The sequence below is a fragment of the Epinephelus fuscoguttatus genome, linkage group LG2 (genome assembly GCF_011397635.1).
Source record: "Epinephelus fuscoguttatus linkage group LG2, E.fuscoguttatus.final_Chr_v1".
NCBI lineage: Eukaryota > Metazoa > Chordata > Actinopteri > Perciformes > Serranidae > Epinephelus > Epinephelus fuscoguttatus.
The window spans coordinates 32814136-32830165 of NC_064753.1; the positions used below are offsets into that span (position 1 = coordinate 32814136).

A 16030-nucleotide genomic window follows, 5' to 3' on the forward strand; every position below is an offset into this window, starting at 1 on the left:
ATCACGTTTGGAGAAGGGACCGTTCTTTGTTCTCTTAGTTGGACCCATGTCACAGACACATGACGGAGCAGAGCGCCCTGCGGCAGGTTTTGCACTGAGTATTGTTAATGCTCAGAGATGATGTGAACATATTGACGTGTGTGTGTAAACAGAAGTAGTAAAATGTCTGTGTGTGTGTGTGTGTGTGTGTGTGTGTGTGTGGGTGTGTGTTTAATATCTGAGAGCTGACATATGTACTCTTGTATTGTGACAGATGCTATGTTACTGGTGGCAGACAGACTGGAGGGACCCTTCAACATTGAAGCCGTTATTGAGCCGGTCGACATCAAGATCTCTGAGGCCATCATGACCATGCAGGACAACAGCATGCAAGTGTCAGCCAAGGTACTGCCACATGAATTAGTTTTGTTTACCATGCTATGATGTGTTATGATGTGATCTGTCTTTACACTGAAAACATGTTTTCCTAAATTAATTTAGACTGAATTATTTCTATTTTTGTGAACATGTATTGTATTAGTGCAAAACATGTCTACATGACCATTAGAATGACGCTGAAAAGAAAAATAAAGTAAGAAAAAACAGGTGATGTAACCGAGTAAATAATGAGCATAATGAGTGGGTTATTTGAGTCAATCCTCAACTTAGTTATTTGGAATTATTGCAAGATTAATTATCCATCTGAATTCCAACAATGTGTGTGAAAAATCTGCCATACTGCATGCTAAAATGTAAACACAATATGTGTTCAAAAGCCTTGGATAGCCTATAGAACACAGTGGTACATATGGACAATATTTCTTCAATCAAACTGATAGACACTCCAGCTGAACTGTTTACATAGAAAAGCAAACAGTGATCTGATTAGTTGTGCGTTTCCATGCCCAAAATTTGATCAGAATAGAACTTTTCTGGCTTATGCGAAGTGGTTCTGCCCATGTGATGTGTGTAATCTGCCACAAATATGACAGAGGAAGCAGGAGATGTTTTTTTTTTGTTTGGGTTTTTTTTTCAACTTTATTACTTTACATAAAGTCAATACATCTATTATAGAAGGAGAAAAAGTTGTACCCCCAGTTAATACAATTTGGTTGTAAGTAATGTAAGTGTAATCCACTTTGTTTCCTGTACTGCAGCTACAATTTACAGATGTTTACTAAATGTCTCATATGCTGGCAAAGGGTGGGCAATACGGCCCTAAAATAATATCACGATATTTCAGGGTACTATTGTGATAATGATAGTCTTGACAATATGACAAATTAGTAAAACAAAAATGTAGAATTTCAACGAAATAAGTGATAAAGTTTTACAGTTTGCTTCAAATATTCAGTAAAAACTAAACAAAAAGTATCTCTTATTTCTTCTTTTTCCACCTGGACCTTTATGCTCGGCCATTTCTCCTCTAATCATCACGCTCTAACCTGTGACAGGCTGCTATGCTACCATATCTATTGCACATTTACATGCAGTTTTTTGTTGAGCCGCGAGCATCCCATAGGTTTACATTACCAAAGGTTAATGACAAAATCACTTGACTGCACTGACTCCTATGTGAGCATGGCAAGAGAGGAGAGGGAGAGACGCTGTGCTGCTGCCAGAGGAGCCGCTGAATGAGTTCCCTCTGAGCGGTAAGTCAGTAAAAGAGTCTGAGAAGTCCGGGGCTGTTCATAAAACATTCAGGATGCCACAGTTTATTCCACACTACCGAAGCTGCTCCTCTTGTTGGAACCACCGTGAAGTCAGTAACAAACCCGCATTTAGCCATGCTTGTTGTTGCCATGCGTAACAGTATGAAGTCAATGTAAACAAGTCGCAATATTGTGAGTATCACAATATGAATTTTTCATATGATATAAAAAATTATACCGGTATCATCGTGAATGAGATGATATGGCACATTAATCCAGGCTACTAGTAACGATACATGGTTGTTATGTCCAGCAACTCCACAATTCAGCCTGTAGCAACAACGTTACATAAGGCTACTGTTTAAAAATCAAAAAATACATATTTTAATCCACACTATAAAAAGGTGGCACCAGTAGAACGCTAAATATATATATTTTTAAATTCATGAACGATTGTCAGCATCAGCAGAGGGATGTTGCACACAGCCTCTACGTCACCTAATGTTACACCCACATGGGGTGTGGCAAACACCCACAGAAAAAATAGACTTATTTCATCCACAGTGAAACGACTGGATTAGACATTTACATGATTATTAGGCACCAGTATTTCCCAATTAAACTGATTGTCCAAGGTTTACACGACCCCTCTAAACCTGACTGAAAATTCCTTTGGATCAGCCTGATCTGGCCTCTCTGACTGAGGTGGTTACTTGAGGCATTATTCTAATTATTAGTGGAATATCAGAGTCCATGTTAAAGCAGCTATTGTGTGTAGGCCTAAGACAGGATGTGATAACTTTTATGATATTTAACCAAAACCACAATCTATGCATAAATTTCAAGAGTTTAGGAGTGTAAATGGAACCACAGCCAGGATACAGGATGGAGACTCTCGTAAGATGATTTTAGGAGACAGTTTAACATGCAAGAGAAGCTACTAATTTCCTCTTTAGCCTCGTTAGACTTCTAACTGCTTATCAGCCTCCAGAATAGTTTTACATTTCAAGCAGCACATTCAGGTTTTATCACACACACAATAGTTTTTCATTGTCTTTCTCCTCAAAAGGCAGGGTTTTTTTTTTTTTTTCCAGTTCAGCTTTTGTTCAGACCCTTTGGTGTGTTCTGGCCTATCTTCATGCCAGAGTTACAAAGGTCAGAGTGAATTAGATGTCACATTCTTTTCCATATCGAGAGGGCTGCAATTTACAACTTTACCCATTGTCTATGCACTTGAGGCTCCATCCCTGCAAGGTTGTGCTTGGCTGACAGATTGCTCTGAGATTACAATCTTTCCCCCCACAGTCACATTTCAACCATACGTACCTTCATTCCCGCGGCGCCGACCTGTTGAGAATCGGTTTGCTCGTGTGATGTACAGGATAGCAGAACTGTAATCATGGTGAAGAATTGATAAATATTAGAGAAAAGACAGCCTCTTGTCATGACAGCCATGCAGCACATTAGAGTGCTCCATCACATACTGAGCTAGGGGCCGGCAGACGGGCCAGAGAGGAATGCTAATGAGCTGTGCGGTTTGGAGGAGTGTTGTTTGGGCCCTAAGAGCCTGTAGAGACCAGGCTGTCAGAAAACAATCTATTCACACAATGAACCTCTATGAACTACACACTGATAAGGGTAAGGGTCAAGTAATAATAGATCTGCATTTCTATTTTTGGTCCTATGAACAAGCAAACTTTAATTTTAATTTCAGTAGAGCTGAAAACTTTCTCTTTGTTTTTGTGTATCACTCAGTTGTCTAACACTAAATATGCTGTGAAATATGGAAATTCAGTTTTTTCCGAAGCCAAAATTGTCACGGTTGCAAAAAAAGCAGTCACTAACAAATCATTTTTTAGTTTCACACACAAACTAAAAGCTTATTTTTATTGTATTTTTGCCACCAACTGGTTACAGTCTGGGTTAAAAAGGGTTTTACTGTAACAGTGGGTTTGAATTTCATGCGAGTGGCAGCAAATCAGGGGTTAATTCATTTTCTTTGCCACCAATATGACACTTCTTGTAAAAGGAGACTCAGCCACTGATAGACAGCATTGGTTCCAGGCTGGCTCTATATAGTTTTCTATCTCAAATCACAGACCAGAAAGAGCAAATTGACAGAAGCTTTCGAAGGGAAAATGTCAGTGGTGTAAGCAAACTACAACTTTTGTGGGATCGAAACGGATGTGTAAACAGACTTATCCGTGGGCTCAGTGTAGAGTTCATGCAGCTTCGGACTGCTGATACCCTGCTGTCTACCCTGCAGTGACAAGCTCACGTCTCATAATGAAGAAATATGGTGTTAATGTTGCAAAGCAAGGGAATTTCCTAAAGATACTGTAAATGCTCAACACCAGTCTGTATCCTCTTCCCCTCGTGCTCTCTCCCTCTGTGTGGTAATTCTATCTCCCTGTTCATTCTAGGTTTTTCAAGGGTGCGGCCAGCCAAAGCCATCAGGAATGGGCAGGTCTGCACGCGGCATCTCGGATGTGTTCAACGCTCGCTTCAGACCCTACACCCCTGAGGAAAGACCGACTACAGCAGCTGGAACAAGCCTGGAAAGACTGGTATGTACGGAGACAGTATTTTACACTGTGATCGGAAAGCGTACAAAGAAATGAAAGCGAGATTAAGTAAAATGGGAAAAAATAACTTTAAAGGCCACGTTTTAGTGTTAAATGGAACAAAATGTAGGGTTTAAAATATGAATTTAACAATAGGCTCTTAGGGAGAGATAACTGTAAAGTAGAAAATAATCTTAGGTCAGATCTTTTGTGCGAGTAAAGCAATACTTTCCTCAAATAAATCTCTTATTCTTGGGCTCTCACTTTGAAGCCTAATTAAGTCTGAAGCAGCCAGTTCATGATGGTTTTATTGAAGAAGTCTATATTCTGCCAGGAAATGGTGTTGAACGCGCTTCCTTTCTCACCCTGTGCTTTAACAGCTCCACTGATTTTTCTGTACAAGAAGTGTGTGGAGAATTTTTGAAATATACTTGGTGGAGGCAAACTGAGCTTAAGGCCAGCTTACCAGGGCTCATGTCCAAAGGCCAGAATAAAAAAAATAGAGGCCCCTTAAAGATTGCAAGAAAAATCATTGTAAATCCGTGTTCATGTAGTCCGTGTAGACCCCAGGTTCTGAGTGTCTCCCACCACGCTGTGCTCCAAGTTGAATTATTTTCTTTTCCTACACTCTCGGTGCCAGGGGTTTCAGCAAGCACATGCTTTTCCACCAACCTCCTCGGACATATTTTTTAGGATATATTCCTCAGAGTGAGTATTGCTGCAGGAAAAGAGCCATTAGAAAAGATTACGAAATGCACTTAATCACACAAAAGTGACCCGTGCTTTATGCCAGAGTTTGCACTGTTCTCAGAATCTTGAGGAGGCTAACACAGATTCAACATCCACCCACTGAACTTCAGGATGATGGCAAATCCTAAGACATTAATTGAGGCTATAAAAAGATCCATTTCACCACCCCGATGCCACTGAAACAAAATGAGTAGGAGGCTGTCTGTGTTGAGCTCCAGTATATAGCAACACAGAGGGTCTCAAGTCGACATGGTGTTAACATCAGGCCCCACAACCCCAAACTCTGATCTCTGTAACCTACAACTGTGCATCTCTCCCCCTTCTGCTACAAAACGTACACTGTTGTGACGTCTCTAGGTGCTGACAAAGGCCTAATGAACATAACATTTGAAATAGATCATAATTCTCTAGTAAAAGGAGTAAATTATGCCATAGATGTGTTCTTATTTTCATGTCAACCTGCATTATTGTTTAAACTTTCAAATGTGGACTGATAATTAAAGCAAACTTCTGTGGTAAAAAAAAACAGATGTGTTATATACAGTATAATATTTTAACAGTAAGATACACTGTTAGTCCTTCTAATAATAACATACCAGAAATACATTTATAGATTTTTCCTTCTAACAAATGTATGTTGTACAACATTAGTGTTTTTAATGAATTACATTGACTACATTTACATGAACACTAATATTCCACTGTTATTGGGAATAGGACAGTATACTGAATTAGATACGAGTCATGTAAACAGCATAATTTGTTTGGATATTCCAAATTAGGACTTTTTTTGGATTAATGTTTTCCAATTAAGATGCGGAATACGCTGATATTATTCGGATTTTTGTGTGGATGTGTGCAGCGCTAGCGAAGAATGCGTCTCAACTGGGGTTTTACCGCAGTTTGCGACACATGAGCTGAGTCTCAGTTCAGGGGCTGCAGCCTTAGAAGGCTACATTTGAAGACCGATTGCATCACATAGGCGCAACCAAGGCTGTCCCATTTTGAAGGCTCCTTCCGTTGCGGCCGAGAAATGCAGCCTTCTTTCCCAGAATTTGTAGGAATGAACGAATGAATCCTTCGTGGCCCAGCCTAGCCCAAGACGCATTGCACGCTAGTGACAATCATACATTAAGTTAAGTTAACTAACAGTTGTTAACTAGTTACTGGTTAACCGTTGTTTACATTAAAAGCACAAAGCTTAAACAATCTTAATTTAATAAGTTTACCTGAAAACAGTCCTTTCATCAGCCTGAAATATATCAAACAGCTGTGTCACCGGCGGAGAATCATCTCCTTAAGTATTAAATAAAAAATATTTATAATAACAATCTCTGGTTCCACGATTTAGGGCTGACTAACTTACTAGCTTACTCCTTTTTTGTCAAACGCAGCTGGTTGCTAGGTAACAGGAATGCCAACAGGTCGGTGCGAGAACAACTAGTGATGCACTCAAATTGACCGCAAACTAGACCGTCCCATTTCGGAGAACGTACGGTTTGGCTAATGCGGTCTTCAAAGGACATTGCTGACGTCGACTGCGAAGGCTGTGTCCATCAAAGGCTACAGCCCCTGAATTGAGACACAGCTATGGCATCTTGTCTGTACATGGTCAGCTCTGTGCGTTTGACAGTTTGCAAGGCTGTGTGCCCCAAAAAAACAGCCTCATATTTCTGGTTGGAAGGAGACCTACTTTAAAACATCATTAAAGACCTGGATATTAACAGGTTTATGGATCTGTGCAAATATCGCAGCGCTGACCTTTTCAAGAAGAAGGATGAAGGAATGAAAGATTGACGCCGTGTTCACCCAGTCCAACAAGTCCGCCACCAGTGGAAAACTGTGAAATAAATTCTATCCTGATGCAAAGATGCAAAATTGCAAAAGCGCCTTCTGCTGTTACACTTTTCTATATTTTGATGTGATAAAGGCAAGTTAGGGCTCATTAATCTGAGTTGCTAGTGTATTAGAGTTATAATACATTTCATTAACCAAGTAAAGACCTTAGAGGGAATGTTGATTTTTTTGGGATAGGGGCAAGACACAGAATATTTGGTGCATGTAAACGTAGCCACTGGCAGACATTTCAGTGGAATAACAACATGTCCAGCCATGGACCTGATGGTATTAAACCATATTTCTTATGTCACCAATTTGTCCTTTGACCAATCCATTTAACAGACTATTCTTTACGTAATCCTCCGTCCAAGTGACAAATCCATTTTTTAAATACATTATTGTCCTTTTGAATAAAAGGCACAGTTGATAATCTTCTGCTGTACAAGTTGTTTGACAGGATTAAAATGGAAAATAGGCAGGAGCAGAGAAGCAGATTAAAAGCTGCAGAGTGTACTGTATCAGTCTCTGTTAGCAGTCTATAGTCTCCCAATTCAGGCTGTAATTGTAAGAAACACTGCACTACAGTGGCTGTGTGAAACATGGTGAGATACTTTAAAATGTTATTCTTGAATTTAACAGGGCCTGTTTGAAACAAAAAACAAAAAAGAATAACTAACCAAACCCCTTTCTTTGCTTCATAATATACACATCAAAAAAGTGTGAAAGCGAAAGATTACTAAAAGGCAAAAGCACATTTAGAGAAAATCCACAGGTTTCACTCTCTTTAATAATTCATCCTTACATGCTCTCAGGCCAGCCTCTTGTAAAAGATGAGAAAAAGTGAGTGTGGTTGCTCCGAGTAAGACTTCTGACTCTATCACACCTCATCTTCCTCTGTATCTGCATTCCCTTGTGTAAATGTATGAATCGGGTACATCTGTGAAATATATCTGTAAGCATTAAAGCATGATGTATATTTTGCTTAGCTGAGCTGATTGCATTGAATGAAATAACTACTGTTATTAGACTAATTCTCTACGTAACATTGCTGTCTTTGTTCAGCTCCAGATCTGTGCATTGATCAGATTTGATGGCAGCAGATTCTTAAACTGATTTCACAGTGGGAGATGTATTGTGGATAAAAAAAGGTTTAAGGTAGTAAATCTCACTGCGAGATGAGGGTGTTGGATGGAATATTTCAGCCGCACCATTTATCATTTAACTTTTTGCTTCACTAACTAATAGACATTCTTTTGCTCCTATTCTCTCTCTCTCAGTCTCTCGATTTCTCCGATGTCCAATTAAATCTCTTTCTTCTTCATTTCTCTGCTGCTCCCAGAGGGTTGTGTGGAGGACAATGCAACACAGTGTAAGCCTTCCATTCCTCCTCTTCTTTTCACCAAGTCATCTGTCTTGTGGTGTTTTAATCAACCTGCCTATAGGGCTTGGCTTCTTTACGTTATTCAAAGTTGATATTGATTGCCTGTTTGTGACATGGCTGTTTATTCACTTTGGTTGAATTATTTTGGGTGTTTTATTTAGTCTGGAACTGAACTGCGCTGCTGAGGTCAATATTTATAATTTCTCTGTTTCTCATTTTGTCAAAAATAATTTAGATTTTTGCAGCATGGTGGTTGAGTGGTTGGGATTGTTAGTGCCTTGCAGCAAGAAGGTTGTTAGTTTGAATCATCATTCCTCCTGCTCGAATTTTGCATTTTCTCTTTGGGATTCCTGCAGGTTTTTCCCACCATTCAAAGACTTTCAGCTCAGATTGATTGGAGAATTTAAAAGTGTGCCCACAGGTGCGATCGGCATATGTTAGCGCGTTAACCCTGCGATAACCTAGCGAAGAATCCTAAGTGGTTTCCTGCCTTTTCCCCAGTGCATGCTGGGATAAGCTTGAGCACCAGCTGTGGCCATGTGTGGAGATAAAAACAGAGTGGGTTGATGTTGTGCATGAATGTTTGTCACTTGATCATTATTACCATTAGTTTGGTTTGTTTTTCACTCAAATTTTATTGCCTTTTGTATGTGTGACAATCTCAGAGGCTTTTGAACATGTGCACTACCACAAAAATATTGTTGTCATCAATGTAAAAAAGATTATGTTAATGCTTACTACAGTCCAGTAGTCAGTACCATCATAACCAAACCAAACCGAAGGAAAAGCCACCATCATCAACTTATAGCCTTGTTATATTTATAAAATAAAAAATAAATTGTGTGCCCTCAATGTCAGTTTTTTCTGGTATCCAGTGTTAACTTAGTTGACGAAAACTATGACGAAGATTTTTCGGCGACAAGCTTTTTGTCCATGACATAAATAAGACAATGACCAGCCAAAAATAAATCCTGATAATAAAAACTAAGACAATTTCTATGCTTCATTTTCTTTGATGAGACGAGACATGACAAAAATGTTTGTGGACTATTATCGGACATTGAAAGCTGAGAACGACCATGCTTGCAATTAACTTCAAATGCCACGTGAGTGACAGGCTGGTAAACTCCAGAAAATAATCTGCACAGTGTTTGGTTTGAGTTGTGAGCTGTAATTCAGTAGTAAATAATCAGTTGTGTGTGTCTGACTGTGGATGGTGGGGCTGTTGAATGGATTTGTGGAGTGCAGCGGTGGCTGTTAGCAGTTAGCTCTACTCGTTAGCCGCTAAATGGCAGCAGAGCAAGCAGCCACTGGCTGGTAGTCTTCACATCTGTTGATCCCATCATGACTTCACTCAGTCTGGACTGTCTATAGAAGGTTTATGGGTTGATGCTTTTTGACAGGCATCAACCCATGATGCCAGGCTTGGTTATCTGTGAGTGTAGCTGTGCTGTCAGTAAACAGTCTAAACTCAGATCAGTTTTCTCTGATAGAGATGAAAGCTTAATCACAATGTCTGTGAGACACAAGTTTAAACCTCCAGACTGTCATGTTGCAGATTCAGAAAGGAATTTGGGCTTTAATTAAGTTATTTCTCTGCTTTTTAACAGTGAGATCGATACGTCAGTGTTTACAATGAACCTGGGGACAAATTCAGGTTGTCTCAGATTAGTTATTTGTGGTGTCAGAGTTTTTGACTAGACTAAAACTATGTAGGATAAAAATGACTAAAATGGGACTAAAAATAATAAGCATTTTCATCTAAAGAGTAAGACTTAATCTAAAATAGCTTTCCAAATTAACACTAGTGGTATCGAAAATGGTATTGAATGTTGATATTTCTCAAGGTATTATATCAAAATTAGACATTTTAGCATTGTGACAACACTACTTCGGTCAATTTGTTTACTTTTTGTCAAGTAAAATCATATTTTAAGAATAAGTTAACACACATGGCAATACATTGTTTACATCTTGCCAGAAAAAGTAAAAAGATGCCTGTTACGTATGTTCATGGTGAACATTTTGCTACATAGACGACTACGCATGTACAACCTGTAATGAAATGCTTTGTACAGTAGCATACTCCTGTGACTGCACTGTGTATGTATAGTGATTATAGTAGTATTTATTTCCTTCTTATAAATTCTAACCTTGGTCACAGAGGGTGAGATTAATGTTCATGAAATCACTGTGTTGCACTCACAGTTTGTATGTAATTAGGGCCCAGTTTGCTAAGGCAGCAACTAATTACATAAGCAGTGACTGGGACCAACTTCTGCACACACTGTGAGTGACGGAAAGGTCAAAAGGTGCAGTTCAGTGGCTGGATTTATCCGAAATCAGCGAGTTTGATTAAAACACTGAATGGCTTAAGGCACAGAAACAAGGAGCCAAAGGTTTAGTAAATATGAGTGTGATTACTGCTGAGCAGGGAGGTTTACGATGACTGTAAGTCTCTCAGCCATCATTACTCCTTATATATTTACTCAAGTGTTTTGCTCTCAAATCCATTTGCAGCATGTCTCAATCTTGGTCTGTTTCGGGTGATTTGTGCTAATGTATCTCTCACATCCCAGCCTGTCATCTGCATCTCCGATCAGAACTGAATTAGATACTTACATACCGTCTAATCCTCTTCCTTTTCCAGCTCACTGCTAAACGCTTCAACGCTGGTGGGTTTATTATAAAGAGTCCTGTAGCTGACTTATGTAACAGTGTTTGCTTCATGTAGAATGTGCTGTAAATACAAACAGCAGCACTGGTTTCACCAACGTAGTCTGGTTTTATATGTGCTTTGATTTACGATTGGCCGGGTGTGTTTTGCTTTGTCTGTGATTCTTAATTTAAGTGAGATTACTGGACTGTTCCCCCCGTACAAGTGAATCCTAATTAAGTGTATGATACTGTATAATGCATATTAATGGCATGGCCCTACAGTGTTTACAGAGGAATCTGTCTTTCCATGGTGCTGATTCATCACTGGGACTGAATGACCTTCTCCCTCTAATTCAAAGGAAAGCTTCTCTCAGAGTCAGAGAGGGCCGTTCCACTGTCCGTCCAGAGGAACACTGGAATATCCACTTATTTCTGATTGTTTGTGTGCATATGTTGTTTTGTTTTGTGGTGCACTGACTTGTTAAAAAATCATGAAATTGACAGCAGCCCACAGAAGCTGTGATGTTTAATTTAAATAGATGGAATTGTTAATATCAGCTACAAACTCGCAGCCAAACCTAAAAACTTACCATCACATTGTGAGCTGACCGTGTTCCATTGTACAGTGTTGTGGCTGAGCTCAGGCTTTGTGTCATCATAGCCCACCCTTGTAGATAGCTCTGCATTGTCAGTCAGATGGTCCACTACGAGACTGAAATTTCTCAACAACCATTGGCAGGATTGCCATGAAAGTTTGTGTAGACATTTATGATCCCAAGAGGATGAGACCAACTGACTGTGGTGATCCCGACTTTTTCGTCTAGCCCCACCACCAAGTTGACATTTGTGGCTTTAATTAAAAAGTCTCAATGGTGATCCACTGACTTTTCCTCTAGTTCCATATTTCCAGTTCTCTGGTTTATGACCAAATACCTGCAAAACTAATAACATTCCCCTCTGCCTTAAGCACAGCAGGTTTGTATTTTTGCTCCAAAATTGCTGCACATTTAAAAATAAATATGCCAATCACTTTCACACACAGACTCCAAAACAACTGTCTTTCAGTTGATTTTTTTTTTTTTTGGGGGGGGGGTAACAATTTTTGCATTCGTCAAAACCCTTTACAGAGTAGTAAAGTAGTAAAGAAAATGTGGCGTAACCTGCAGGACTCTTACAACTGCAACACAACAGGGGAGCAGGGCAGAAGTAGCTAGGAGGCTAGCAAGGAAAAGAAGTGGCAATATATGGAAGCAATGTCCTTCTTGAAATCCTCCATGACAAAGAGGAGGTAATGTTAGTCTATCAAGGAATTTTATTAGCTGCATGGTATCATTTCATAACTCAAGTAGCCAAGGTGGCAATCGCAGTTGATGAGGCAGAGAGTGGTGACAGCCTAGGAGAGAAGCAAGAGAGCTAATGTGTCTTTCCATTATGTCCTGTATTGCGAAATAGAACAGTGAGGGCATTAGACTCAGTGTGCAAAGTTTCTGTGCATAACGTTTTTTATCGAGTGAAGGAGAAAAAAAAAAAAAAAAAGCAAAATACGGACTTGGTGTGCAGAGGCCTTAAGTTGTACTTTGTGTGTAGTTCCAAATACTAGCATGATGAACTAAACTGATGTTAGCATTTAGCTCAAAGCACTGCTTTGCCTTAGAGGATTGCTAGCATGACTGTAGACCCTTACGCGGGATTTATACTTGTGCATCAGCTCAGTGCAGAGCCTACGCCCTAGTCTACACCCATGGCCTACACTGTTGTGAGCATTTACACTTGTGCGGTGGTCTGTCACTCTGCAGTTACACCTCCAAAACACTTCGTGGCAGCAGGGTTTCTGTGAAGTGCTGTAAAGTTTAGTTGATTCAGAAGACACCCAAAACACACATTAAACACACATTAAACACACATTAAACATGGCTTAATAGTGACAGTTTCAAACACAATTTCACACATCGGCTTCATTACAACTGTCAGCATTCACAGACAAACATTTGGTTTTTGCTGGACACATCTTCCCCACAAATACAACATGCTAACATTTTTAGCACAAGCCTATGGCATTTTACATTGTATAAATTAGCCTGGCAGCTAGCCGACTTTTTCTCTACCCATATGAAGCCAGAGACAACAGCAACTTCTAACAAAGGTAACGTTACAAAATTCAGCTCCGTTACAACTCACAAGGTTCACTGACAAAAAAAATGGTCTTATACTAAACATGTTTTCCAATCAAATATAACATGCTAACGTTATTAGCACAAGCCTATGGCATTTAAATTGTATAAATTAGCCTCATTCTACAAAAGACCACCATTTATTTAAAGACACTGATGAAAGTGATACTCCAAACAAGATGCTCGGTACAGCAGTCAAATGCTACCTTGATAAGAAGAAACCTGACTCTTCCTTCTGTTCACCAGTCTTTATCCACCGTCAACATGAACGTGTCCAGTTTACAGTATCGTACTGGAGCATATTCTCCACCATGTGTTCCACTGTCACATTTATATTCTGAGGGTGTTGAGAAGAAGTCCACACCTAACATTTATAGCCTTCATTTATTTTGCCAGTGATAAGCAGATGTCTGATGACAAAAATCGGACAGAAATGACTTTGTTCTCTGTCAGCTTAAACTAACAATGCTGACGGGACATTACTGTCGTTTCCTCCATTACACAAATGCTTGCGGTAAAATGTGATGAATGTCCTGAGGGGAATCCATTATTGATTTATTTGACCGATTTCTAAATATTTTGAGCATCTCTAATGGGTTGTTTGTTGTTGAGCACTGTTGGAATGGGGATGCAGTTGGAAAGAAAGTAAATCAGTCATTAGCAGTGGCCAGGCCTTTCTCCACGCTCCATTTCACGTTGTTTCAGCAGAGCGCCAGGGCCAGGAAACGATCTGGCAATGACCATTTTTCTCAGGAAGGCAAAAGTGTAAAATAAATGATCAGTGTTTTATTCCTTCAATCAATCACAGTAATCCAGTGTTGATGGGCACCACCTATGTATGCTTTAGTGTGCATTAGTTATTGTAGCCACATCACAGTGAGAGGACTAAAGGGTTTTATGGAGATTTAGGGAAACACACTGTGAATTTGAATGCATGGAAAGAAACCCAGAGCTGAACATCCTTCAACTTCTGAATGGGAGCAGAAATCTCTATTCCCACATGAAGGTTTCTCCCTGCCAGAGCAATCAGTCATTGAAAAATCACTCCGCCCAGACACAACTGCCAATTATGACCGATGGTAACACGGCCAAATTGGTTAAATCCATGAGTCATGCCATAAAATGAATCCAGTTACAGCTCTAATGAAATCGTGGCATGTACTGCAGATCTGTTCTCTACATTCTTTCACTCTAAGTTTGCCACAGTGTCTGTGTAGATCAGCAGGCGACAAAAGAACAAGTGTTAAAACCAGTTAATCACACTGGCATGCTAATTCACTATACTGGGCATGCTGAGCTAATGTTTAAGCAGCAGTAACAACCACAGAGTGTCAGTGCTGTTGGGGTTTCTAAAGTATATTACATGGTGCTGACAAAGATTCTGGGACAAAGGAATTATATACTTTGCGGTGTCAGAAGTTGACTCTGTTTTTAAATAAAATGACTTTGGCTGTTGAACAATGGATGAGTGTCAGACAGGTTACAGCTTGTAACACAGTACCCTCTGCCTAATTGATTAAGTCCAGATAAATGTGTATATATATATATATATATATATATATATATATATAATACATTATTGTGGTGTATTTATCATGAATACAGTCCATTTGATGCTCATGTTGTTTATGTTTTTTTAATCACTACTACAAATGCAGCTGTAGCCAGTATCTCACTATCACTATCCTCATTCATATTTTAAGAAGCTACAAATTATATTCAGCCACAAAATAAGCCTGAAAATCTGGAAATCAGAACAGAAGAACAGAGAATTGTTGTATCTAGTTGCATTGGTGTGAACCGGCAGGTTTTTAGAATGCTGCCAAATGGCACATTGCAAGTAGTTTCAAGTTTCAACTCGTCTCGATGCAAATCTTTGGTCTGAATTGGGCTTAAAATGCTGTCCCTTTGTTTCCAAACCTGACGCTAGAGGGGTACCTAGAGCATCATAGTTTCACATGTAGGGCCACTGACCAAGCATCGGTATTTGACGAGCTTGGATTGAAAATGTGTTGGAACGGCACGTGATTTTATGAGCTTTTGCTTGGAGAGAATTGTGAGCCACAGTACAATCTGCCCCAGCTCCAACAACATAACCACACTGTAACAAACGGACGTTTTCTGTCTACTAGTAGGATTTGGTGATAGGAGGACAGAGGAAAACATGCTGTCAAAGCTTTGTTTATGTAATGTTCCAATGAAGAAATGACTGTTCAGAGTAATTTCAGTTAAAAAATTGAGCCGGGGAACCTACAATCATTCCAACACTTTGCTGGGCTATTTTAAATCTTCATTTAATACCTATTAATGAGTTTAAAATGATGGGATGGTGTGAAGTGGGCTGGCTCACTTTTCACCTCCACGGCTTAATAGAGGGCGATGAATCCGTCTGTCCAGAGGTGATTCTGTCTGTCAAAAGAGATGGAAATCTGACAGAGACTGATGTGTAATCAGCCGTGCTCGCTCAACGGAGACCTGTCTGAATTAGGATTAATGTACGTGGACAGACACAACAGATCAATGTGACCACCTTCTAACCCCTCGGTGTTTAAAGCCAGGCAGCTTCATCACTTTACTTAGCATTGCAGCCATGCTTTCCCTTCACCTGCTTCCCTTCCTCACAGTTAATTTGGAGTAGTTTGCTCATTTATATGTTTTTACTCTTCACATTTCTTCTTTTTAGTACTTTCATGCTTTGATAACTCAGGAGTGCACACACCAACTGGTGCATTAAGCAGTAAAATCTTCTTCATGGTTGTTGGGGGATTCTGATGCTCCAATTTCTCACAAAAACACATAATTGAGCAAAAAAAAAAGTAGCTTTAAAGGAAAACCAATTCACAATACTTTGTGTCAGTGTGGCTGTTTCTGCTGGAAAAAAAATAAAGAGGGCTAGACACCTATTGTGGTCAACAGCTGCCTGGAAGATGTGCACAGTATGGTTCACGCTGCAGGAAGATTCGCTGGTAAATTACGAAACCATGGTGATGTTTTGTTGTTCGGTAGTTCCCCGTGCCTTTGCCTGGTTTTCTTAGC

General features: G+C 39.6%; 1 protein-coding gene across 1 annotated transcript in view; it reads left to right on the forward strand.

The window, feature by feature from the left end:
* LOC125903215 (glypican-6-like) overlaps positions 1-16030 on the forward strand; it is a 235236-nt gene that overhangs the window by 168011 nt on the left and 51195 nt on the right. Inside the window, exons 5-6 of the mRNA XM_049599991.1 lie at positions 254-384; positions 4055-4198. Coding sequence (XP_049455948.1) covers positions 254-384; positions 4055-4198 — 275 coding nt within the window. The remainder of the gene's footprint in view (positions 1-253; positions 385-4054; positions 4199-16030) is intronic.